Source organism: Coregonus lavaretus (assembly GCF_964263955.1).
Source record: "Coregonus lavaretus genome assembly, chromosome: 9".
Taxonomy (NCBI): domain Eukaryota; kingdom Metazoa; phylum Chordata; class Actinopteri; order Salmoniformes; family Salmonidae; genus Coregonus; species Coregonus lavaretus.
The window spans coordinates 24,742,757-24,767,229 of NC_139996.1; the positions used below are offsets into that span (position 1 = coordinate 24,742,757).

Consider the following 24,473-nt stretch of genomic DNA (forward strand, 5'->3'; position numbering starts at 1 on the left):
ACTACCATTGACAGCACTCTCTATCCGTATCATAAACCCCTGAGTCTCTCTTGCTACCTCCTTTTATTTCAGAAAAGTTGTTGTCGGTGTCGGTGTCATACTTCCTACATTTGCTATTGCCATCATATCATTAATCCCTTTCCAAAGTTACCATTAAAGTAGTTGATTTAGTTGATGTATTAACCCCCTTAACTACTTCTAGTGGGAAAGCTACCGATATCCTATGTGTATTATTTACTGTTGGAGTGGCTACTGTAATAATATACTTCTCCTGACCTCCTTTGGTGACTGCGGAAGCTTCGACAGACTTCAAATCTTCCATTATAAGCGTCACTTTATGAATTACATAGCCTTTTAACCAATAATTCTTAACCGGAACAAATTTTAATGCTTGCACTAGATAAGTACACATATATTCTCCCTGATCTTTCTCTGTAACATTACGCAAAATAAATGAACAATCACTCATAACCCTCTTCCACTTCATATTGTTTTACAAAATATACTTCCTTTGACTTAGGTGCAACAGCTTCTACATCTGGTCCTGATAACAATACTTCTTCTCCATAATTATCTCTCCATGTGGGAGGAACGTCCCCTCTCCACTCCATCTCTCACATCTACAATGAAGATGAGCTGGATCACTCATCCTAACCCTAATAACAGTCTTTTCCTCTAAAATTGGTGCTGGAGCTATTGGTTCCCTTATAATCAAATGCGATATATTTATGGCTTTAATAACTATCAATGTTGAAAGAGTTAAATTGCTTCTCACTGTTGTTTTAATAGACTGAAGTGTTGATGTCCTTATTGTTACTTCATCTAGTTTCCCCAAAGCTTTGAACTCTTTGCTTGTACTTCCATCTATTACCACTAGTGTCAAATGACGTAAATGTAACTTACATTCACTCTCTCTTCCTACTCTAAACCCTAACTTTCAACCTTTTGATTATAAAAATACACCTACAATTACCTTGATCTTCCTACTCTAAAATGTCCTTCACCACTGTTCTCTCTCTTACTACTAACTTTGAAACTTAGCTTACTGTCTTAGAGTTCCTTCAACCCTAGTTCTCCTAACTTTTTTAATCTAATCTTTTCTCCTAACCTTTAAAAACCTTTTTCCACTGATTTATTCACAAAATCCTTTACCACCACTTTTTAGAATATGTGATGACTTCTTTACACACAGACTTGGCAAACGACTAAACACCTTTTAGCCTAGCCTGAAATCTCTTGGTGTAAGAATGTAACCCAGAATAACAGTCACCCCTTTTAACTTTATTTTCCAGACAGATTGTCTAATAGGCAGTCTAATAGATTATCATCCTTCCTATGATATTATCTTTTTAAGCCAATATGATTCCCAAAAACCCTACTTTTTTTAAATCCTCTACCAGACAGTCGTCTAGTGTACATCTTATTGTACAATTCAATTTAAACAATGCATCTCTTCCCAACAATCTCTTCCCCCCACACACACAGCGGAGTCGCTCACCACCTTCCGGAGACATTTGAAACCCCACCTCTTTAAGGAATACCTGGGATAGGATAAAGTAATCCTTCTACCCCACCCCCCCCCCCACCCCCCACCCCCCACCCCACAGCGGAGTCACTCACCACCTTCCGGAGACATTTGAAACCCCACCTCTTTAAGGAATACCTGGGATAGGATAAAGTAATCCTTCTACCCCCCCCCCCCCCCCCCCCCCCAAAAAAAAAAAAAAAAATTGTAAAGTGGTTATCCCACTGGCTATAGGGTGAATGCATCAATTTGTGAGTCGCTCTGGACTAGAGCGTCTGCTAAATGACGTAAATGTGCCCTTGAGCAAGGCACTTAACCCTAATTGCTCCTGTAAGTCGCTCTGGATAAGAGCGTCTGCTAAATGACTAAAATGTAAATGTAAATGTATATGTTCTAATATTAGTATGTCTATTTTAATTCCTCTTTGATTATTTATAGAAGAGATCAATTGGTTCCTTAAGAGTAATTAGCTGTTGTACTACCTCAAATCCCTATCCTAATTAGTTAATTTTACATAGTGAGATGTTTAACCTCTTTAGGCTGAACACAGATAAAAGCTTTTCCACTATTCACCATCACTTCTCATAGTCCTTTGTTTTCACTTCAATTGTTAGATATTTTCTTCCTAATTGGTGCTACCAGCTGACACCCCCCCTTTCGGATCTTCTAGGCACCTCTAGAATCCTTGCTCCGGACCCCTGTAGGGGTTCATTTGGAGAACAGGTGATTTTGACTTGCCCCTGTATCTTCCTCTGAAATTCCCTCTGATGTTTCCTCCTGACTATTGCACTCACAGGTAAAGTGACCAACCTGTCCACAATTATAACATTCTTCTGAAAGTTGCTGGAAGTGTAGCTGAAATCTTCCTCCTCCTTCTAAGCCTTCTCGTCCTCTTCCTCTCCAATTCTGTGTCTGTCCAGGAACTGGCTGTGGATATGAAACACCTGGTACCCCCCTTGGCTGGTACAATTGCATTTGATCTTGTTCAGTTGAAGCTGTAACAGTGATTGTTGATTTGGTTCACTCTGATTCTTCATAACCAAAGCTTCTCATCTCCACCAGTTGTATGATTGAGTTCTCTGAGAGTTTCTTGATCCTGTTCTTTCTTGCTGTTGACATATCAGGATTCTTCAAAAGCTTATATTCTAAGTTCTGTCCTCGAAATATCATCTTCCATCATCTTCTTACTATTGGCCTTTCCTTGACCTCAATGTATTCTTCTCCTCCAATTCTTGGGATTCTTTTCTCAGCAGTTTCTCCTTCTGTATCTTCTCTTCTTGAGTTGTTCATTCAGTTGTGTTACTTCTTCTAAACTATTCGCTTTATCCAGGCATGATAAGCATCGGTCTATATCTCCTTCTATTTCTTCTGTGCCAATCATTGCTGAATAAAATCCTCTTGAACATAAAGCACCTTTAATCTCTAAGTCTTCATCTTCCCGAACCTCATTCTTCTCTTAGTTTCCAGACATCTCGGTTTTTTCTTACTTCTGGAGTTTTGGATTCATCTTTCTGGTCGTTTCTGCTTGTCCTCTATCTATTATTCGTTCATCTTCATCTCTGATGCATCAATCACCCTGCTAGAGGATCACTGGAAGCTGAGGATAAACATCCCTAAGCTCTACTTCCTTCTCATAAGGTGGGTGTCTTTTTGCTGAATCCGTATGTGAGAAAGGTGTACTAACTTCTGCCATTAGTTTTTCTGTCGCCTTCTCTTCCTTTAGCATTTTCCTCTATACCTTTGCTTATCTTATCGCTGGAATCTTTTATCAGTTTTTGTTTGAGAATGAAGGGCAACTTTTGTTTCATTTGCCGGATAACCTAACAATACTTTAGTTAAAGGATTACTATTTTGTACTATACCAACCGGCGTAATCACCTTCATAGCCTTGCTGTCCTTTCCCCATTGTAACAACCCTTTTATATTCCTTTATTGTGACTTATTTTATTTTAGACTATATAGCCTATGGCTTCCCCCCTTTAATTATTAATATAAACTAAACAACCCAAAAAAATAATCAATTAAATTTTTTATTCAAAAACCATTTCTAATTAAAATAATAAATCAATTTAAAAAAATCAATTAAAAATTATGAATAATTAAAACCAATTTTTTATTTCTATATCCTATCTTACCAATTTATCAATTAGTGGTGGCTATCTTACCACAACCCATCAAATGCAAGTAGTCAACTTCAGACTACAATCCTAAAAACAAAGCCTCTAACCCTTCAACACTACAATTCCCATAAACCCCCTTGCTCTATAAGCACCTAATTATCTTAATTTTACAGAATAATGTCAGTACTCGATTTCCAACACAACTGCAATCAAACCCAAGTGATGCCCGAGACTCTAAAATGCAAATTTTATTCAAATGATCAGTCTGTTGCCAAGCCTCTGTGAAATTGTCATAACATCAAATATCCTGTAGGGGAAGATTTTGTAACCATACCAGTACCAAAACCTTTTTGACTTGATCCTCTGTCGCGTCACGTGACGTGTACGTCAGCACCCCCTCTCTTTCTCTCTCTCTCTCCTGTCGTATCGTCCTATTGCTCCTCTCATATGACAAAAGAACAGAGACAGAAAAAGATTTTAGTAGTTAATGCAATACTGAGTTATCTCAACCATATTCAATATTCCCCCACTCACATTCGCTTTAAGACTTAACTCAGGACTAAATAGATCGCTCAAAAACATTTTTATTTTATTTTAATCCGTCATTTAATTTAATTCATTATAATCCGTCAACATATATCTAATTTATAAATTCACTACATCTCAACAAATAGTTTCATTTTCAAACAACAGCCGCTTTAACGACTAAAAGATTCGTGTCCAAATCTCTCTTGTCTGTGGCTATTTCTCTGTCTCCCCCTGCAGCACAGCCCCACAGAAATATGACACTTTACCCACAATCCCCCTGTTGTAGTTTTAGTACCCACTGTGTTGTAGTTTAGTACCGTAAACCAACGTCTCATAATCTCGTGCAATAAACTCCAACTCCCACGTTTTGTAGTGTAGTGTCGTAAAATTAAACGCATGCGCAAATACATCCAATTTCCAGACAATAGACCGCTAGCATTCCGCTACAGCTTCACCATTTTATACCTTATAATCAAACAATTACACGTAACAGAGCTCACAATTGCATAGAACTCTGAATTCTACACACACAGACATATTTTAAGAGGCTTATCCCATCGCAATGGACCCCCAAGGACAACCGTTAGCATGTAGCACGCAACACAATTAGCATTTAGCATCAGCATTAGCATTAGCCTTTAGCTACCCTGTGGCTTGCACCACGCCCTAAGTAACCTGCATTGTGCCTAAATCATTGTCCATTTATCCCCTTCTAACTTTATGCTGCCGTGAGATATGGATATTATATGAGCGGTTACCCCAAGCAGATACCCCGTCGGCTACAAGATGAGAATAACTTACAATATAACCGTCCACCTCATAGTTCCCAGAACTAACCTGAAACACCAAATGCATAATCAGGATTTATGGCCCATCCTATATGATGGCCCCCCTGGGGTCTTTATCAGATTCACAATGCCCTAATGTATACGTATTCCTGCCTTTATTCTGCCAATATCTGCCTTAATCCCTACCATCGATTGCTCTAAAATTCCAAGCCTACTCTCCCCCCTTTTGCCCTGTCTACCAGTGCAACAATTGATAATGATTAGCCAGACCCCCGTTCTCAGCAATAACGCCACACGAGGCACATTTCGGTCGTAATGGTACATTCCTCCAGTGTACACAAGTAGTATCCAAACTAACAACCTCCAAAGCTTGTGAGAAAAAACTCACCCTTTTCTGGCCATGACTTCAGAACGAGTTAGCTTGGCGGCAACGAATGAAACAGAGGAGAGATGCAGACCAGCCCCACGTTGGGCGCCATTTGTCGTATCGAGTAAATGCTGGCAATTATTGCTGATAAACAAAGGAGTCCGCTCATACTGAACCTGGATCATAAGTTTTATTCATATCGCAAGCTTTCAGCATGAGTTACAGACTTGCAGGGTCTGGAGAGCAGTGTCCTCGAATTCTAATGGCTGCTCTGCTTTCCTGTGCCCCCAGCATATACTTATAAACAATGTGAAAATATGGGTGGCTCCCTCTGCGGTCCAATCACCCGTCTCCCCTGGGGCGTCACCCTACAACTGCTACTTTTGAACTAAGATAAACATATTTTCTTTGTCCCTCTAGAATAGTCATAATCTTTAATACACTACAGTTGCTTCAATATATCCACATAATTTTCCTTCCTCATGATGCCATCTATTTTGTGAAGTGCACCAGTCCCTCCTGCAGCAAAGCACCCCCACAGCATGATGCTGCCACCCCCGTGCTTCACGGCTGGGATGGTGTTCTTCGGCTTGCAAGCAGCCCCCTTTTTCCTCCAAACAGAACGATGGTCATTATGGCCAAACAGTTCTATTTTTGTTTCATCAGACCAGAGGACATTTCTCCAAAAAGTACGATCTTTGTCCCCATGTGCAGTTGCAAACCGTAGTCTGGCTTTTTTATGGCAGTTTTGGAGCAGTGGCTTCTTCCTTGCTGAGCGGCCTTTCAGGTTATGTCGATATAGGACTCGTTTTACTGTGGATATAGATACTTTTGTACCTGTTTCCTCCAGCATCTTCACAAGGTCCTTTGCTGTTGGTCTGGGATTGATTTGCACTTTTTGCACCAAAGTACGTTAATCTCTAGGAGACAGAACGCGTCTCCTTCCTGAGCAGTATGACGGCTGCGTGGTCCCGTGGTGTTTATACTTGCGTACTATACAGATGAACGTGGTACCTTCAGTCGTTTGGAAATTGCTCCCAAGGATGAACCAGACTTGTGGAGGTCAACAAATTTTTTTCTGAGGTCTTGGCTGAATTCTTTTGATTTGCCCATGATGTCAAGCAAAGAGGCACTGAGTTTGAAGGTAGGCCTTGAAATAAATCCACAGGTACACCTCCAATTGACTCAAATTATGTCAATTAGCCTATCAGAAGCTTCTAAAGCCATGACATCATGTAATATTATTATTATTATTATTATTATTATTATTATTATTATATTATTATTATTTACATCATTTTCTGGAATTTTCCAAGCTGTTTAAAGGCACAGTCAAATTAGTGTATGTCAACTTCTGCCCACTGGAATTGTGATACAGTGAATTCTAAGTGAAATAATCTATCTGTAAACAATTGTTGGAAAAATTACTTGTGTCATGCGACTTGCCAAAACTATAGTTTGTTAACAAGAAATTTGTGGAGTGGTTGAAAAACAAGTTTTAATGACTCCAACCTAAGTTTATGTAAACTTCCGACTTCAACTGTATCTGATGTCGCCATAGACTAGGAACAATAGGAATGTAGACTGAATAATCTGCTTTCTACTATTTATCGAGAGGCAGGACCTACTGTATTTCTATAGATTTTCTTAACTAACTCATCAATATGCTTTTTTAAAGACAGCTTTTCATCTATCCAGATGCCCAGATATGTGTAAGCAGGGGCACGATCAATATGGACACCATCCAAAGTAAATACAGTGCCTTCAGAAAGTATTCATACGCCTTGACTAATTCCACATTTTGTTGTGTTACAGCCTGAATTCAAAATTGATTATATATATCTCATTAATCTACACACAATACCCCATAATGACAAAGTGAAAACATGTTTTTAGACATTAGACATTTTTGCAAATGTATTGAAAATAAGATACAGAAATATCTCATTTACATAAGTATTCACACACCTGAGTCAATACTTTGTAGAAGCAGCTTTGGCAGCGATTACATATTGCCAACTACTTGGGCATGACATGCCAGCAACAATTTCTGACGCTACACATCCAAGTATATCTGACCAAATTATGAAAGACAAGCATTGTAATTTTGAATTCCGTAAAGTGAGTGTGGAAGAGGTGAAAATGATTGTTGTACTCCTGAGTGGCGCAGTGGTCTAAGGCACTGCATCGCAGTGCTAACTGTACCACTAGAGATCCTGGTTCGAATCCAGGCTCTGTCGCCGCCGGCCGCGACCGGGAGACTCATGGGGCGGCGCACAATTGGTCCAGGGTAGGGGAGGGAATGGCCGGCAGGGATGTAGCTCAGTTGATAGAGCATGGCGTTTGCAACGCCAGGGTTGTGGGTTCGATTCCCACGGGGGGCCAGTATAAAAAAAAAAATGTATTCACTAACTGTAAGTCGCTCTGGATAAGAGCGTCTGCTAAATGACTAAAATGTAAATGTCCATCAACAATGACAAGCCACCGGGGTCTGACAACTTGGATGGAAAATTACTAAGGATAATAGCGGACGATATTGCCACTCCTATTTGCCATATTTTCAATTTAAGCCTACTAGAATGTGTGAGGCTTGGAGGGAAGCAAAAGTCATTCCGCTACCTAAAAAATAGTAAAGCCCCCCTTTACTGGCTCAAATAGCTGACCAATTAGCCTGTTACCAACCCTTAGTAAACTATTGGAAAAAATTGTGTTTGACCAGATACGATGCTATTTTACAGTAAACAAATTGACAACAAACTTTCAGCATGCTTATAGAGAAGGACATTCAACAAGCACAGCACTTACACAAATGACTGAATGAATGACTGAGAGAAATTGATTATAAAAAGATTGTGGGGTCTGTTTTGTTAGACTTCAGTGCGGCTTTTGACATTATCGATCATCGTCTGCTGCTGGAAAACGTATTTGTTATGGCTTTACTCCACCTGCTATATTGTGGATGGAATTACCTGTCTAACAGAACACAGAGGGTGTTCATTAATGGAAGCCTCTCCAACATAATCCAGGTAGAATCAGGAATTCCCCATGGCAGCTGTCTAGGCCCCTTACTTTTTTCAATCTTTACTAATGACATGCCACTGGCTTTGAGTAAAGCCAGAGTGTCTACAGTGGGGAGAACAAGTATTTGATACACTGCCGATTTTGCAGGTTTTCCTACTTACAAAGCATGTAGAGGTCTGTAATTTTTATCATAGGTACACTTCAACTGTGAGAGACGGAATCTAAAACAAAAATCCAGAAAATCACATTGTATGATTTTTAAGTAATTAATTTGCATTTTATTGCATGACATAAGTATTTGATATATCAGAAAAGCAGAACTTTATATTTGGTACAGAAACCTTTGTTTGCAATTACAGAGATCATACATTTCCTGTAGGTCTTGACCAGGTTTGCACACACTGCAGCAGGGATTTTGGCCCACTCCTCCATACAGACCTTCTCCAGATCCGTCAGGTTTCGGGGCTGTCGCTGGGCAATACGGACTTTCAGCTCCCTCCAAATATTTTCTATTGGGTTCAGGTCTGGAGACTGGCTAGGCCACTCCAGGACCTTGAGATGCTTCTTAAAGAGCCACTCCTTAGTTGCCCTGGCTGTGTGTTTCGGGTCGTTGTCATGCTGGAAGACCCAGCCGCGACCCATCTTCAATGCTCTTACTAAGGAAAGGAGGTTGTTGGCCAAGATCTCGTGATACATGGCCCCATCCATCCTCCCCTGAATACGGTGCAGTCGTCCTGTCCCCTTTGCAGAAAAGCATCCCCAAAGAATGATGTTTCCACCTCCATGCGTCACGGTTGGGATGGTGTTCTTGGGATTGTACTCATCCTTCTTCTTCCTCCAAACACGGTGAGTGGAGTTTAGACCAAAAAGCTCTATTTTTGTCTCATCAGACCACATGACCTTCTCCCATTCCTCCTCTGGCTCATCCAGATGGTCATTGGCAAACTTCAGACGGGCCTGGACATGCGCTGGCTTGAGCAGGGGGACCTTGCGTGCGCTGCAGGATTTTAATCCATGACGGCGTAGTGTGTTACTAATGGTTTTCTTTGAGACTGTGGTCCCAGCGCTCGTCATGTCGTTGACCAGGTCCTGCCGCGTAGTTCTGGGCTGATCCCTCACCTTCCTCATGATCATTGATTCCCCACGAGGTGGGATCTTGCATGGAGCCCCAGACCGAGGGTGATTGACCGTCATCTTGAACTTCTTCCATTTTCTAATAATTGCGCCAACAGTTGTTGCCTTCTCACCAAGCTGCTTGCCTATTGTCCTGTAGCCCATCCCAGCCTTGTGCAGGTCTACAATTTTATCCCTGATGTCCTTACACAGCTCTCTGGTCTTGGCCATTGTGGAGAGGTTGGAGTCTGTTTGATTGAGTGTGTGGACAGGTGTCTTTTATACAGGTAACGAGTTCAAACAAGTGCAGTTAATACAGGTAATAAGTGGAGAACAGGAGGGCTTCTTAAAGAAAACTAACAGGTCTGTGAGAGCCGGAATACTTACTGGTTGGTAGGTGATCAAATACTTATGTCATGCAATAAAATGCAAATTATTACTTAAAAATCATACAATGTGATTTTCTGGATTTTTGTTTTAGATTCCGTCTCTCACAGTTGAAGTGTACCTATGATAAAAATTACAGACCTCTACATGCTTTGCAAGTAGGAAAACCTGCAAAATCGGCAGTGTATCAAATACTTGTTCTCCCCACTGTATGTATGTGGATGACTCAACACAATACATGTCAGCTACTACAGCGACTGGAATGACTGCAACACTTAACAAAGAGTTGCAGTTAGTTTCAGAGTGGGGGGCAAGGAATAAGTTAGTCCTAAATATTTCTAAAACTAAAAGCATTGTATTTGGGATAAATCATTAATTAAACCCTAAACCTCAACTAAATCTTGTAATAAATAATATGGAAATTGAGCAAGTTGAGGTGACTAAACTGCTTGGAGTAACCCTGGATTGTAAACTGTCATTGTCAAAACATACTGGTACAACAGTAGCTAAGATGGGGAGAAGTATGTCCATAATAAAGCACTATCAACAAGGCAGGTCCTACTCTTTGGTTCTATTATTGCTCACACATTTTAAAGCACATTTATTTTGTCACACATTTTTTTACATTTTACATTTTTAGTCATTTAGCAGACGCTCTTATCCAGAGCAACTTACAGGAGCAATTAGGGTTAAGTGCCTTGCTCAAGGGCACATCGACAGATTTTTCACCTAGTCGGCTCGGGGATTAGAACCAGCGACTTTTCGGTTACTGGCACAACGCTCTTAACCACTAAGCTACCTGCCGCTCGGACTACTGTTCAGTCGTGTGGTCAGGTGCCTCAAAAAAGGACGTAGGAAAATTGCAATTGGCTCAGAACAGGGCAGCACGGCTGGCCCTTCGATGTACACAGAGAGCTAATATTAATAATATGCATGTCGATCTATCCTGGTTCAAAGTGGAGGAGAGATTGACTTCATCACTACATGTGTTTATGAGAGGTGTTGACATGTTGGGTGCACCGAGCTGTCTGTTTGAGCTACTGGCGCACAGCTCAGTCACCCATGCATACCCCACAAGACATGCCACCAGAGGTCTCTTCACAGTCCACAAGTCCAGAACAGACTATGGGAGGCGCACAGTACTACATAGAGCCATGACTACATGGAACTCTATTCCACATCAAGTAACTGATGCAAGTAGTACAATTAGATTTAAAAAACAGGGGACTGTGAAGCAACACAAACATAGGCGCAGACACATGCATACATACACACACACAATAACACAACACTTTGTTTTGAGGACAAAAAGTGAATTGCTTGGCACTTTAGTGCCTTGTTGCAAACAGGATACATGTTTTGGAATATTTTTATTCTGTACCGGCTTCCTTCTTTTCCCCTCTGTCAATTAGGTTAGTATTGGGCAGCAGGTAGCTTAGTGGTTAAGAGCGTTGTGCCAGTAACTGAAAGGTTGCTGGTTCTAATCCCCGAGCCGACTAGGTGAAAAATCTGCCGATGTGCCCTTGAGCAAGGCACTTAAACCTAATTGCTCCTGTAAGTCGCTCTGGATAAGAGCGTCTGCTAAATGACTAAACATTTATTGTGGAGTAACTACAATGTTTTCTCCTATCTAACTCAGTTTTCTCTTATCTAACTCTTTTAAAGTCACCATTGGCCTCATGGTGAAATCCCTGAGCGGTTTCCTTCCTCTCCGGCAACTGAGTTAGGAAGGACACCTGGATACACCATCCAAAGTGTCATTAATAAAATAAAAACATTCTTCATCAGCCAATAGGTGTCCTTCTTTGGGAGGCATTGGAAAACCTCCCTGGTCTTTGTGGTTGAATCTGTGTTTGAAATTGACTGCTCGACTGAGGAACCTTACAGATAATTGTATGTGTGGGGTACAGAGATTAGGTAGTTATTCAAAAATCAAGTTGAACACTATTATTTCACGGAGAGTGAGTCCATGCAACTTATGTGACTTGTTAAGCACATTTTTACTCCTGAACTTATTTAGACCTGACATAAAAAAACGGGTTCATTACTTTTTGACTCAAGACATTTCAGCTTTTCATATTTAATTAATTTGTAAAAGTTTAAAAAAACATAATTTCACTTTGACATTATGGGGTACTGTGTGTAGGCCAGTGACACATCTCAATGTAATCTATTTTCAATTCAGGCTGTAACTGTCACGTACGTTAAGAAACGGGTCGGACCAAGGTGCAGCGTGAACGGTGAACATGTTTATTAACTAATAAACACACAACACAGTAACCAAAACAATAAACTTAACCGTGACGGTCCAAAGGCTAACACACAAGCCTAAACAGGAACATAACAAAATCCCACAACGCAGGCAGGAAAACTGGCTGCCTAAGTATGATCCCCAATCAGAGACAACGAGCGACAGCTGCCTCTGATTGGGAACCACACCCGGCCAAACATAGAAATACAAACCTAAAATATTCACACCCTGACCAAACTAACTAGAGTTCTATAGGCCAGGGCGTGACAGTAACACAACAAAATGTGGAAAAAGTCAAGGGGTGTGAATACTTTCTGAAGGCACTGTATGCTTAAATCATCAGACATATTTTTATGCGCTCTAGAGAACAACATATACTTAGTTTGACCTGCATTCAGTACTAACTTCAGGTCAATAAAGTTTTTCTGTAATACAATGAAGGCAGACTGTAGTTCAGATAGAGCCTGGTCATGTAACGTAGACGCAGGGAGTCAGGAAACAAGTACAGTGTGAGTTTAATGATAACGAACATGGAACGAGAGAAGCGTCTAACAAGGAATCATAAACAATAGTACCTGATGTCTGACAGAACAGAGTGCTAGATAAATGGTAAGTCATCAACGTAGTAATGAAGTCCAGGTGTGACTGATGATGGGGCGCAGGTGTAGGTTATGATGGGTTGCCAGGACGGGTGGTTAGTAAACCGAAGACGTTGAGCGCCGGAGTGGGGGAGCGGGAGTAGATGTGACAGGTCAACCGTTGGGGCAATAGCATACACAACTGTATCATTGGCATACAAGTGCAGGTTACAATTGTTATATTGTTAATGTAAACAGTAAAAACTACAGGACCCAGAATCGACTCCTGCGGGACACCTTTCATAATATCCAGGAAACCTGATTTAACACCATCAGTAGATACACATTGAGTTCTATCTGTCAAGTAATTTTTAAACCAGTTACATGCAGCCTGGTCTAGGCCAATTGAGGAAAGCCTCTGAATTAGTAGTGAGTGATCAACAGTATCAAAAGCCTTTGACAGGTCAATGAAGAGGGCAGCACAATGTTGCCTTTTATCCATACAGTTGACCACATAACTTATATCTAGGGATGCAGCAGAGATAGTGCTATGATCTGGTCTGATGCACATTTAGAATACATTTGAAAGATAAGAAATATCTTAGCTGAGAATGAATCAAGAATTCTAATATTTTAGCTAGGCAAGAAAGTTTAGAAATATGCTGATAATTAATTAGGTCACAAGGGTCATTACCTTTGTGATGGGGGAGTACATGGGCCGTCTTCCAAACCTTGGGGATAGTACCAGATATAATCGTTAATGATTCAGCAATCAGGGGGTCAGAGAGCTGCAGCGAAAATTGATGAAGCATATCAGCTCCAATTTAAGCAAAGCATCAAAGATACTAAATTGTTGAAATGAAAACAAAGATACACTAGAAGTTGACGGGTCAACTGTCGAGTCAGCTAGAGGCTGGCAGAGGGAAGAACAGTTGATTGACTGACCAGGGTCAACTACACCACCATTTCTCTCAAATAAAAAGCCTGCCGAGATAAAATGATTAAAAGCTTCTAAATGATTAAACATTTAAAAGGATCACCAGCCGAGTAGGAGATAGAGCTTAAAAAGTAGCTTGATTTAGCTTTCTTAATAGAGATAGTACATCTGTTTCTCAATTGTCTGAAAGATTGCCAGTCCACTACAGTCAGTTTTCTTTGCTTTGGCCCAGGCCTGATTTCTCATCTGAATGAGCTCAGATAACACAGAAGAAAACCAAGGGTTCGATATATCTTAGACTCTGAATTATTTAAAAGGGGCGTGTCTATCTGCCAGAGGAGTAAATATGGAGGATACATTTTCTAGAGCCAACTCCGGGTCAGGAAAACAGGAGACAGTGGCTAAATTGGAGTAGAACATGTCATGTAAAAACCCTTGGGCAGAAAACTTTTTTAAATGTATCTTCTTAATTTATCGAAGATTAGCATTTTGCTGTTTCGTTTTGCTGTTGGGCATTACATTTTGATTCCCAATTACATTTTTTTCAATTTTGCACCAAAGAGAGATTGTGTGAGCAATAATAGAACCAAAGAGTAGTTTACATTATTTAAGGGATATATCAGTGAAGACCACCTCTTCCAGGGCAATAGGAAACACCATTTTTCTCTGTATACTCAGCCAGGGGGTGGAAAACGTATGTCTAAACCAATTTAGGATGGGGCGAAATGCTAACAATTTAAGTTTGGTTCGAATAGTCCTCCTACGTCTTTTCCTCTTTGTAAGTTTGTTAATTTTAGCTGAGATTGCTTACCTTGCCATATACATTTTGAAACCACACTATGGATTTTATCCCAATAACCAGATGGGGTAGACATGAGAAACATTGAACTACAGAAATTCAGCCGTGGCAATATATTCATTTTGACAATAGATATTCTGCCGGTTAAAGCAACTGGGATGTTAGTCCATCTACTAAGGTCGGATTGAATTAATTTGAGCGTTCTGTTAAAGTTTCTGGCAATGGTTTTATCTAAGGAAGGAAAAAGATCAACTCCCAAATATTTAAAATGGGAAACAATTGGGATTCCATAAGAAGATATTAAGTCCTCCTTCTGGCTCTTGAGAAGCAGTAGGGCTGATTTGGTTGATCAGTAGATTTTATGGATATTGGTGTTATTTCCTTTGATTGTAGATTTGCTTGAGCCAGGGGTTCTATGGATAATAAAAATAGCAAAGGAGAAATTGGATCGCCTTGTTTGCTGCTTCTAGTGAATCTGAATGGAGCAGAGCAGATATTTCCTCATGACTATGGCTTAGGGATTGGCATATAGTATTTTAATCATATTAATGAAATTGGAGCCAATTGTCATATGTTCCAAGACAAACCAGAGATACAGTATGACCATTCTAGTCTATCAAGGAGCTGTTGTTTCTGATGCATTTAAGATATGGAATAGTCGAGGGAGGTTATCCAGGATGAAAGTTTTTAACAAACCCGCTTTGGTCCGTGTGGACCAATTTGGGTAAGTTTCAAGACGGGATGACATATTGGAAAACAGTTTAATATAAAATCAAATCAAATTTGATTGGTCACATACACGTATTTAGCAGATGTTATTGTGGGTGTAGCGAAATGCTTGTGTGCTTATCTGTGCTTATCAAAGATAGGGGCGAGAGTGAGAACACTGGTTGGCATCCTTCAATTATTTTAATAAAAGTTAGTGCTGTATCCACATCTCTCCCAAATGAACCTTTGTGAAAGGCTGTGTTAATCATTTTGAGCAATAGTGGACCTAGTTGATTCCAACATTTTTAATAGACCTCAGGGGGAATACCATCCCATCCATGTGATTTGCCTTTATTCATTCTATCCAATGCTCTTTTGAGTTCATTGAGAGAGATTTGGGCTCCCAGCGAGGCGGCTTCCCTTGTTGAGAGAAGAGGGATTCTTAATTATTTTAGAAAGGACTTAGTCTGTTTCAGACACAATAGTTGCTATATCAGCTAATTGATCATTACTGCATAGCTTGTTGGCCAGTAAATGACTGGGACGATTACCATGGAAGTAATGGTTGAGTCTAACTCGATGGATGGCAAATTCTGCACTCTGTCTTACCAATAAATTAAGTTCTGTCTTGACTTTGGAAAGCGTAAATAGCTACCTGGTCTGAAAAAAAGTGTTTGTTGAGAACGCTCTAACGCAGTTAACAATATTTCCAATTCTGATATCTGATTTAATTGTGATTTATTCAACCCAGATGCAAATGCAGTTGCATTATTTTTAATAAAACCTTTGGTGGGATCCCATAGAATCCGGGGGCCATTGACTGATTTTTGTTATTTATTATCATTAATTAATTTAGTTTAATTTCAAATTGATCACAGAATGAAGGGTTTTGTAGTAATTAAACATTGAAACGCCATCTTGTGGCTCTTTTAGGAGATTCTGAAATGTGTAATAGGCAGTAGTAGGCGTGGTGATCTGACAAGATCATGTTGAATTTCTATTTTCTTAATTGTAGAAAATAGAGGTGTAGATAATAATATAAAATGGATTCTGGATAATGTTTTATGCCTGTGTGGAAATTGTACTCGTTTGCTTTTGGATTATGTGCTCGGCAGGCATCAATGAAGTGTAATCAGAGAGTACAGTATATGTTGGAGAGGCTTGGTTGCGTGTGGATTGTAATTGGTCTTATTAGATTTGTCCCGCATGTTCAAAATAGTGTTCATGTCTGTCCTAATAACCAGATGGAATTCAGTTAATTCTAACAATATGCTGTTCAGAGAATAAAAAAATGTAGGATCATATGAATTTGAAGCATACACATTAATTAAAGCAATATTCTTTCCATTATGGATACATTTAAGGAAAGTGATTCTGCCTTCTTGGTCTTCACCTTTACCCAAGATCGTGATTTTGTGTTTCATTATGATTACCCCTTTAGTTTTGTTTGGGGATGATGAAAAAGCAGCCAGTTTGTACAAATGGTTTCTGTATTCTATGTGCATCCTTATGTTTCTTGGAGTATTGGAGTATTGCTATATCAATATGGTTTCTTGCTAGGATATCAAGACAGCTGGAACGTTTGATAGGACAATTTAAGGTAAGAGAGAATAGCTAGTGTTGTCATTGTTTTTCAGAAAATAATGTTATATTAATGATATAATTGTTATCTTTAGTGTTGATAAACACATAGATGTGTAAAAAAAACAGGACCCACAGGGAAACTCACCCGTTGGTCATTCCCCACCAAGAAAACCCTCCCTGCATTAGCTAGCTAAGTTAGTTTAAGTGAAAAAATTTATAAAAAAATAAAGCTATCTCTCTCTCTCTCCTGCTTCTCCTTAGTTTTTGAAGAAATTAATCTGTCCAAAACCATTCAACTATTGTCTTTCTCTCTCTTTGAGTCAACTACTCACCACATTTTATGCACTGCAGTGCTAGCTAGCTGTAGCTTATGCTTTCAGTAATAGATTAATTCTCTGATCCTTTGATTGGGTGGACAACATGTCAGTTCATGCTGCAAGAGCTCCCATACGTTGGAGGACATCCTCCTGATGTCATCATAATTACTGTGTAAGTCTATGGAAGGGGGTGAGAACCATGAGCCTCCTAGGTTTTGTATTGAAGTCAATGTACTCAGAGGAGGACGGAAAATACCTGTCCTCCAGCTACACCATGGTGCTACTCCAGAGAGTGCTGTTGAGGCTACTGTAGACCTTCATTGCAAAACAGTGTGTTTTAATGAGTAATTTGATGAGATGTGAATATATTTAGTATAGTTCTATCTAAAAAAGGATAACTTTTTTATGTTTCAAATTGTACTGTACAACACTGCCCCATGTAAAAAGAGAGCTTATATTGCTAGCTAGCTACCAACAGACAAAATAACTTACTCGTTTGTCATTTACCCTCCTGAGTCCTGGTCCAGCTGGTCTAGGATGCCGCGGTTGCTTGCTGGTCTCGCAATAATTTTTTTCCCGCTGTCTCAACTCAAATAAATAGGGCTGTACGTTCCTATGTAAAAGAACATCAAACAATGTTTTGTCGTCCAGCTCTTCTTGGAAAGAGGAATCATCAGAAGTAGCCATTGTAGCTAATTATTTAGCAATCTCGGCTCCTGTGAACCTATAAACTAGTACTGCCCTAATTTGGAAAAGCCTGCCATCGAGGGAGGGAACAAGGAAGTATGACTCCTGTCAGGCTGTAGTCTTTACAAAGCCAGGGTAAATGTGTCAACCTAGACATCCTGCAATGTCCTGGCAGATAAGAACATTGTTGAGACAAGTCCAATGGCTCTATCGAACAAGGACAACCATATCTACTCGCTGCTAGCGAAACACAAAGGCCACAATAATTGCTACAAAACATGACAGCAGGCTCAATCAACCAATGACGTCATTGGTTGAACTCTCCCGGCGCAAAAATGAAAAAATACGCTATAGTGCATAATTGTCTGAAACACCCTCTCATCACTCATAATTATGTAGGAAGAATGGAAAAACACCCTAAATAGTGTCTAGTGGTGAAGTTTCCCTTTAAGGTATACAAAAATAAGTAAAAGTAAAACATAAAATAAGTCACCATTTACAGACCTTTACAGTTTAGTTAGCAGACTTGATGAGTTATGGTGGGTAATGAAGAAGAAAAAAGTTAATATAACAATATATGCAAGCCAAAACAGTCAAATAGGATACTGTAGCTGTAGGCATTTAAGTGCTCCATACTATGTACAAAAAAAGACAAGTCAGAAGTCAGAAGTTTACATACACTTAGGTTGGAGTCATTAAAACTTGTTTTTCAACCACTCCACAAATTTCTTGCTAACAAACTATAGTTTTGGCAAGTCGGTTAGGACATCTACTTTGTACATGACACAAGTAATTTTTCCAACAATTGTTTACAGTGGGTCAGAAGTTTACATACACTAAGTTGACTGAGCCTTTAAACAGCTTGGAAAATTCCAGAAAATGATGTCATGGCTTTAGAAGCTTCTGATAGGCTAATTGACATCATTTGAGTCAATTGGAGGTGTACCGGTGGATGTATTTCAAGGCCTACCTTGAAACTCAGTGCCTCTTTGCTTGACATCATGGGAAAAGCACAGCCTTATTGCTTAAGTATCGCTCCCGCCTGCTGTGTACCGGACTAGCTGGTTAAGCTAGGACCCAGCGTCCTTCGCTCCCACCTGCCAAACACTTGCCCTCGCCGTCGTTAACAGAACTGCGGGACAACAGTGCTCGACAGTCGGGGACGCAGGACACTGTCTACCGGTGTACAGCTAGCTAGCTACCGTTTGTCGCCCCCGCCTCTTCTTCTGTCGGTTTTATCGGCGGCTGGTATCCAACGTTATTGTGCATTAACTCCCCCCTACTGTACTGGAGTGCCCCCGCCTCCCCTAGCTTAAAAATTGACCAATAGATGTGTAAAGACGGGTTCCTGCAAATGCAGGAATACCCACATGCAGGAACGCCCCAAATTGCAGGCTGCAATTGCATCCTTCTCAGTAGGCTTTTTCTACTTTTGCTAGTAATCCCACGACTCTGGATCAGAAGGTTGTGTGTTCGATCCCAGTGTTGGACAATGTTTTTTTATTTTAACCCTATCCCAAACCTTAACCCTTACCTTAAGTTTAGGCACTCATTCCGAATGGTTTTCATTTATTAAATTGAATATGGTGTGCAGACTGCTCGACTTGACATTTTGAAACTTCTCTGGACTGCCGGTCCAAAAACATTTCAAACAGTTGGTGAAGCATTTCAGTCTTGAATGCTATAGTGTCGCAGTAATGTCTGGCACAACCTCACCTTTTGAACTTTTTAATAACTCCTGCTAACAAGATAAACTGAACAAAAATATAAAAACGCAACATTCAACAATTTCAAAGATTTTACTGAGTTACATATAAGGAAATCAGTCAATTAAAATAAATAAATTAGGCCCTAAATCTATGGATTTCACATGACTGGGAATACAGATATGCATCTGTTGGTCAAAGATACCTTTAAAAAAAGGTAGGGGCGTGGATCAGAAAACCTGTCAGTATCTGGTGTGACCACCATTTGCCTCACGCAGCACGACACATCTCCTTCGCATACAGTTGATCAGGCTGTTGTTTGTGGAATGTTGTCCGTCTCCTCTTCAATGGCTGTGCGAAGTTGCTGGAGACTGGAGGGAGCTGGAACACGCTGTCATACACATCGATCCAGAGCATCCCAAACACACTCAATGGGTGACATGTCTGGTGAGTATGCAGGCCAGGGATGAACTGGATCCTTGCGACATGGGGCCGTGCATTATTTACATTTACATTTTAGTCATTTAGCAGATGCTCTTATCCAGAGCGACTTACAGTTAGTGAGTGCATACATTTTTCATACTGGCCCCCCATTATCATGCTGAAACATGAAATGATGGCGGCGGATAAATGGCACGGCAATGGGCCTCAGGATCTCGTCACGGTATCTCTGTGCATTAAAATTGGGATTGATCAAATGCAATTGTGTTCATTGTCCGTAGCTTATTCCTGCCCATTTCTGCCCATTCCATAACGCCACTATGGGGAGCAAGCAGATGAGCTTCCCTGAGACGATATCTGACAGTTTGTGAAGAAATTATTTGGTTGTGCAAACCCACAGTTTCATCAGCTGTCCGGGGGGCTGGTTTCAGACGATCCCACAGGTGAAGAAGCCAGATGTGGAAGTCCTGGGCTGGCATGGTTACACGTGGTCTGCGGTTGTGAGGCCGGTTGGACAAAATGATCTAAAATGACAGAGCCGGCTTATGGTAGAGAAATGAACATTCAATTCTCTGGCAACAGCTCTGGTGGACATTCCTGCAGTCAGCATGCCAATTGCACGCTCCCTCAAAACTTGAGACGTCTGTGCCATTGTGTTGGGTAACAAAACTGCACATTTTAGTGGCCTTTTATTTTCCCAAGCACAAATTGCACTTGTGTAATGATCATGCTGTTTAATCAGCTTCTTGATATGCTACACCTGTCAGGTGGATGGATTATCTTGGCAAATGATAAATGCTCACTAACAGGGATGTAAACAAATTTGTGAATATGGACAATTTCTGGGATCTTTTATTTCAGCTCATGAAACATGGGACCAACACTTTACATGTTGCGTTTATATTTTTGTTCAGCGTATGTACTGTAATCCTCCTGTTGCACTCTACACATTTTACTTTAGTCACTCACATCTGTTTCTGTAAAGTCTGAATCTACATATTTTCTGAGTTCTGTACACCACAAGCACGTCGTTTGCAGGTTAATACAATTGTTTCGTTTAAAAACCATCACTGAGAATCATGTTCAATAGAAGATATGCAAACTGGAGGACAACATCCAAAGAGCTTTGATTATTTGGTGTAAGGTTTGGTAAACTTTACACTGGACCTCCTTCCCTGACTGTGTTTTTATCTTTGCACTCGTTTCTGAAAACCACTGGGGTGTCTGCACCAGCGTCTGTCTGTAAAGAAGGTATTTATGGACATTAGCATTTTTTAAATAGAAATCGAGCTCACTTTGTCAATGGAGTTGTGAATACTAAAAGTATTTTAATTCAGGAATAAATATAGGCAAATGTGTGTGTGTTCACCGATCCATTGTTGGTTTGACGACAAATCATTAAGATGCAGAATTTTTCAAAGAATACAGACCTTAAGTTATTTTAAGGATTTGAAATGTCACTGAAGTGCTATATCCCTATGGATAAGGGAACCTTTTTGAAATGTCAGCCACTTCACTTGTCAACCTGTTACCCACCCAACCCAAATCATGATATTAAGTTGGACTTTTTCTTGCGTTACAGTAGACAGAAGGGTTTTCTTTGCAATCAATTAGATTCTAAACATTCTGAAAATAACCAACACTACAATGCCAACAGAAGTTCAGTTCAATCACAGATACATAGTACCTGGATTTCCTGGCCAAATAATACATCAGTCAAACAAGGTCTTAACTGCTTACAGTACATTTAGTGATCCAAACAATGAAATTACAAAACCTTTAATTGTGCAGAGTCAGTTTTTCCATCCACATTCAGTACAACAATGTGTAAAGTGACTTCATGCACAGACTGAAATGCAAAGAGTTCTAAAATCCATTATATCCATAGATTTCCAAAAAAACAAAACGATACAGACTGGTGGATGCATAGTTTCTCATACAGAAGCCCAGTTTCCCAAAAAGTATAGTTCTAGTAAAGTCACATTTCCCAGTGCAAAAATCAACCATTAGCCAGTACCCCTTGACACTTCTTGTGATCCTAAAAGAGTTAGGTAGGGGGAAGCAACATAGTGGAAGAAGGTAAACCTAATCTTCCAGATCTACTATAAGAGGTTTGGGCTAGATTTCAGACTGAACACCCGTGTTCTGTGCAGAAACTAAAGGAGAATCCACATAGAATTGACAGGTGAGTTACATTCTACCAGTCTAACTGACAGGGAACATGAGTGTGGGATATTAAATAAACAGAGATTAAACCCAACATTGTTGAAAAGTGAAAGGCAGTCATGTTGTCATTGTTTTTTGCAACAGATACATCTCCGGTTTGGTTTAATGTTAAAATGACCCTTGACACTTTTTTTTGTCAGTCTAAATAAAAAGTATATCCAACCAAATTCACAAGTTAAGGCTTCACTGTGTGTGATAGACATTCGGACACCCAAACAATGAAACCTGTGGTGGACAGAAGGGTTTGACCAAATGTCAGTAAACAGAATATGTGGAAGGAGGATAACCTTAAAAAGACAAGTTAGTCAATGACTCATATTAGTAGAGCATGGGGCACAGAGACTGGTGGAGGGCTATTTGGACATTTCCTTATTTTCAGTGACTAGGAGTAAAGTTAAAAACCATACTTCAGGGGCACAAATTAAAAGCTTGGTAAAAGGAGAGAATTCACTACAACCAATACAGTTTGTGACATTTGATAAGTCATTTAAAAAGGCACAATGAAATAAAATGGCATGCGCTTAGTTTCACTTTGGAGATAGAGTACAGTTTCACACAGCACCCTGTGTGTGTGTGTGAGATCATTGCTTCTGTAAGACTAGGAGTTGTAAGACTACAGAGGCACTAGAGAATCACAGTGATGTCAGAGGGTTCACTTCATCAAACTGGCTCAAGAGGTGAGCAATACAGAACAAGATCTGTCCTAAAATCAGTCCCTTGCCCCGCCAGCCTGCTAAATGAGACCTATTAAGACATTCCTATTGGTATTAGACCTGTCAGTGTGTCACAGTGGACATAGCAGCAGCTGTCTGTACATGTTATAGATGTTTCTGTACCAGTGGGCAGAAAACAATTGAAAACAACAAGACACCATGTCTGTGAGCATCATGTCCTATGTCTGGTTCCCACTGGGCAAAGTGGACATAATGAGTAGTTTTAGAGTGCCTTGACACACTACTGAATAGAATGGGTAAGAGTGTCGTCAGCTGCATGCAAACATATAAATAAATAAATCAACAGCATTCAGTGATCTCCAATATCTACTAAATCTCCACTGTCTCCTAGTCGACCAATGGCTTCTGAAAGATTAAGGCAAATCCATCCTGAAATAAACCAGGTCAAAAGGGACTCAGCAAAACATTCCACCTGGCATTTCAAACACATTAAAACATCATAAAAAAAGGCATCCAATGTTTTGGTTTTTGATGATGACCTGACGTTACATCCATTGTACATCAGTTCTCTTCCTTGAGTCCATTCTCACATGCCAATACACCTGTTCATTGGTCTGTTGGCCATTCAGTCTCTCTGCTCATTGGTGGCAGCAAAGGGGGTCAACTCAGTTCCATCCTAAATCCAGCACCCTTCACCCCTGTCCTTGCTTTGACCTTTGACCTGTTCCCCAGTGAGCCCCTGGTGGTCTACTTGAGGCGCTGGATGAGGGTGTGTGTGAGGCCCAGGCCGAGTAGCTGTTGGGGGGAGAGCTGGGCCAGATGACGGAAGGCCTTGAGCAGTTTCTCCCAGGTTATCTCCAGCAGGCTGGGCACCACCAGCCACACCGACAGAGACCCAGTTCTCCTGTTCTCCACCCCACCATGCACATACATACAGCCAGCCTGGGAGAGGGAGAGAGAGATGTGATTGGAAATCATACATCCAAGTGCATGTTTGGGTTTGTGTGTGTGTGTGTGTTTGTGTGTGTGTGTGTGTGTGGTACTGACCGGTGTGACTGCAGCACAGTGGAAGTAAGCAGGCTCAGGCATGACACTGAGCAGCTTGGTCCACTGGAAGGTCTGCAGGTTGACCTTCCAGTGGTCAACCTGCAGACCTTCCATTGTAACCCCCACATAGAAACACCTCTGTGGGGGGAGGAAGAGCAGATTGAACACTGACTCCCAGTCCATAGCCTGGACACACAGCTGATTCCTATTAAACTGAGATGTAAAGTTATTACCCTGCCTGACCTGGACAGAGCTGTGACATCGCCGTGCGGCAGGATACCCTGACAACAAGAACAGGACACCCATCTGTTTACTGATCTGTGTACACACACACACACACACACACACACTTATGCAACCAACCAATGTTTTCATGAGGTTTGGTGACAATCTCCTCTCAGGAGTTATTCTCTAGGTTGTAGGCATATATCTGAGGTGGGGGGGGGGAACAGAATGTAAACCCCATGTTAAACAATGTCAGTAAAAACAACCATCAGCATTCACTCCTCCTGTACTGTACCTTGTCTAGGGGATATGATGTCCAGGAAGTCCCGCCTCCTAGGATGTATATTCTCTGTCCATCATGAGCCAACTAATGTCTGTACCTGAAATAGGGAGAAAGAGAGAGATTAACAGAATTTCCTGGATGCAATGTATCCTGTTTAAGGG

The 24,473-nt window shown here is 40.5% G+C and overlaps 1 protein-coding gene across 1 annotated transcript; it reads right to left on the bottom strand.

Annotated features, from left to right (window-relative positions):
* Positions 1–21,462: 21,462 nt before the first annotated feature.
* Positions 21,463–23,918, bottom strand: LOC311135299 (kelch domain-containing protein 10-like; the record flags this gene model as incomplete). The annotated part of the gene is made up of 2 exons (XM_084169251.1): positions 21,463–23,699; positions 23,805–23,918. 2 exons carry the CDS (start codon positions 23,916–23,918, stop codon positions 23,505–23,507), a joined length of 309 nt encoding a protein of 102 aa, XP_084025377.1. The 3' UTR covers positions 21,463–23,504.
* Between the last annotated feature and the right edge of the window lie 555 nt (positions 23,919–24,473).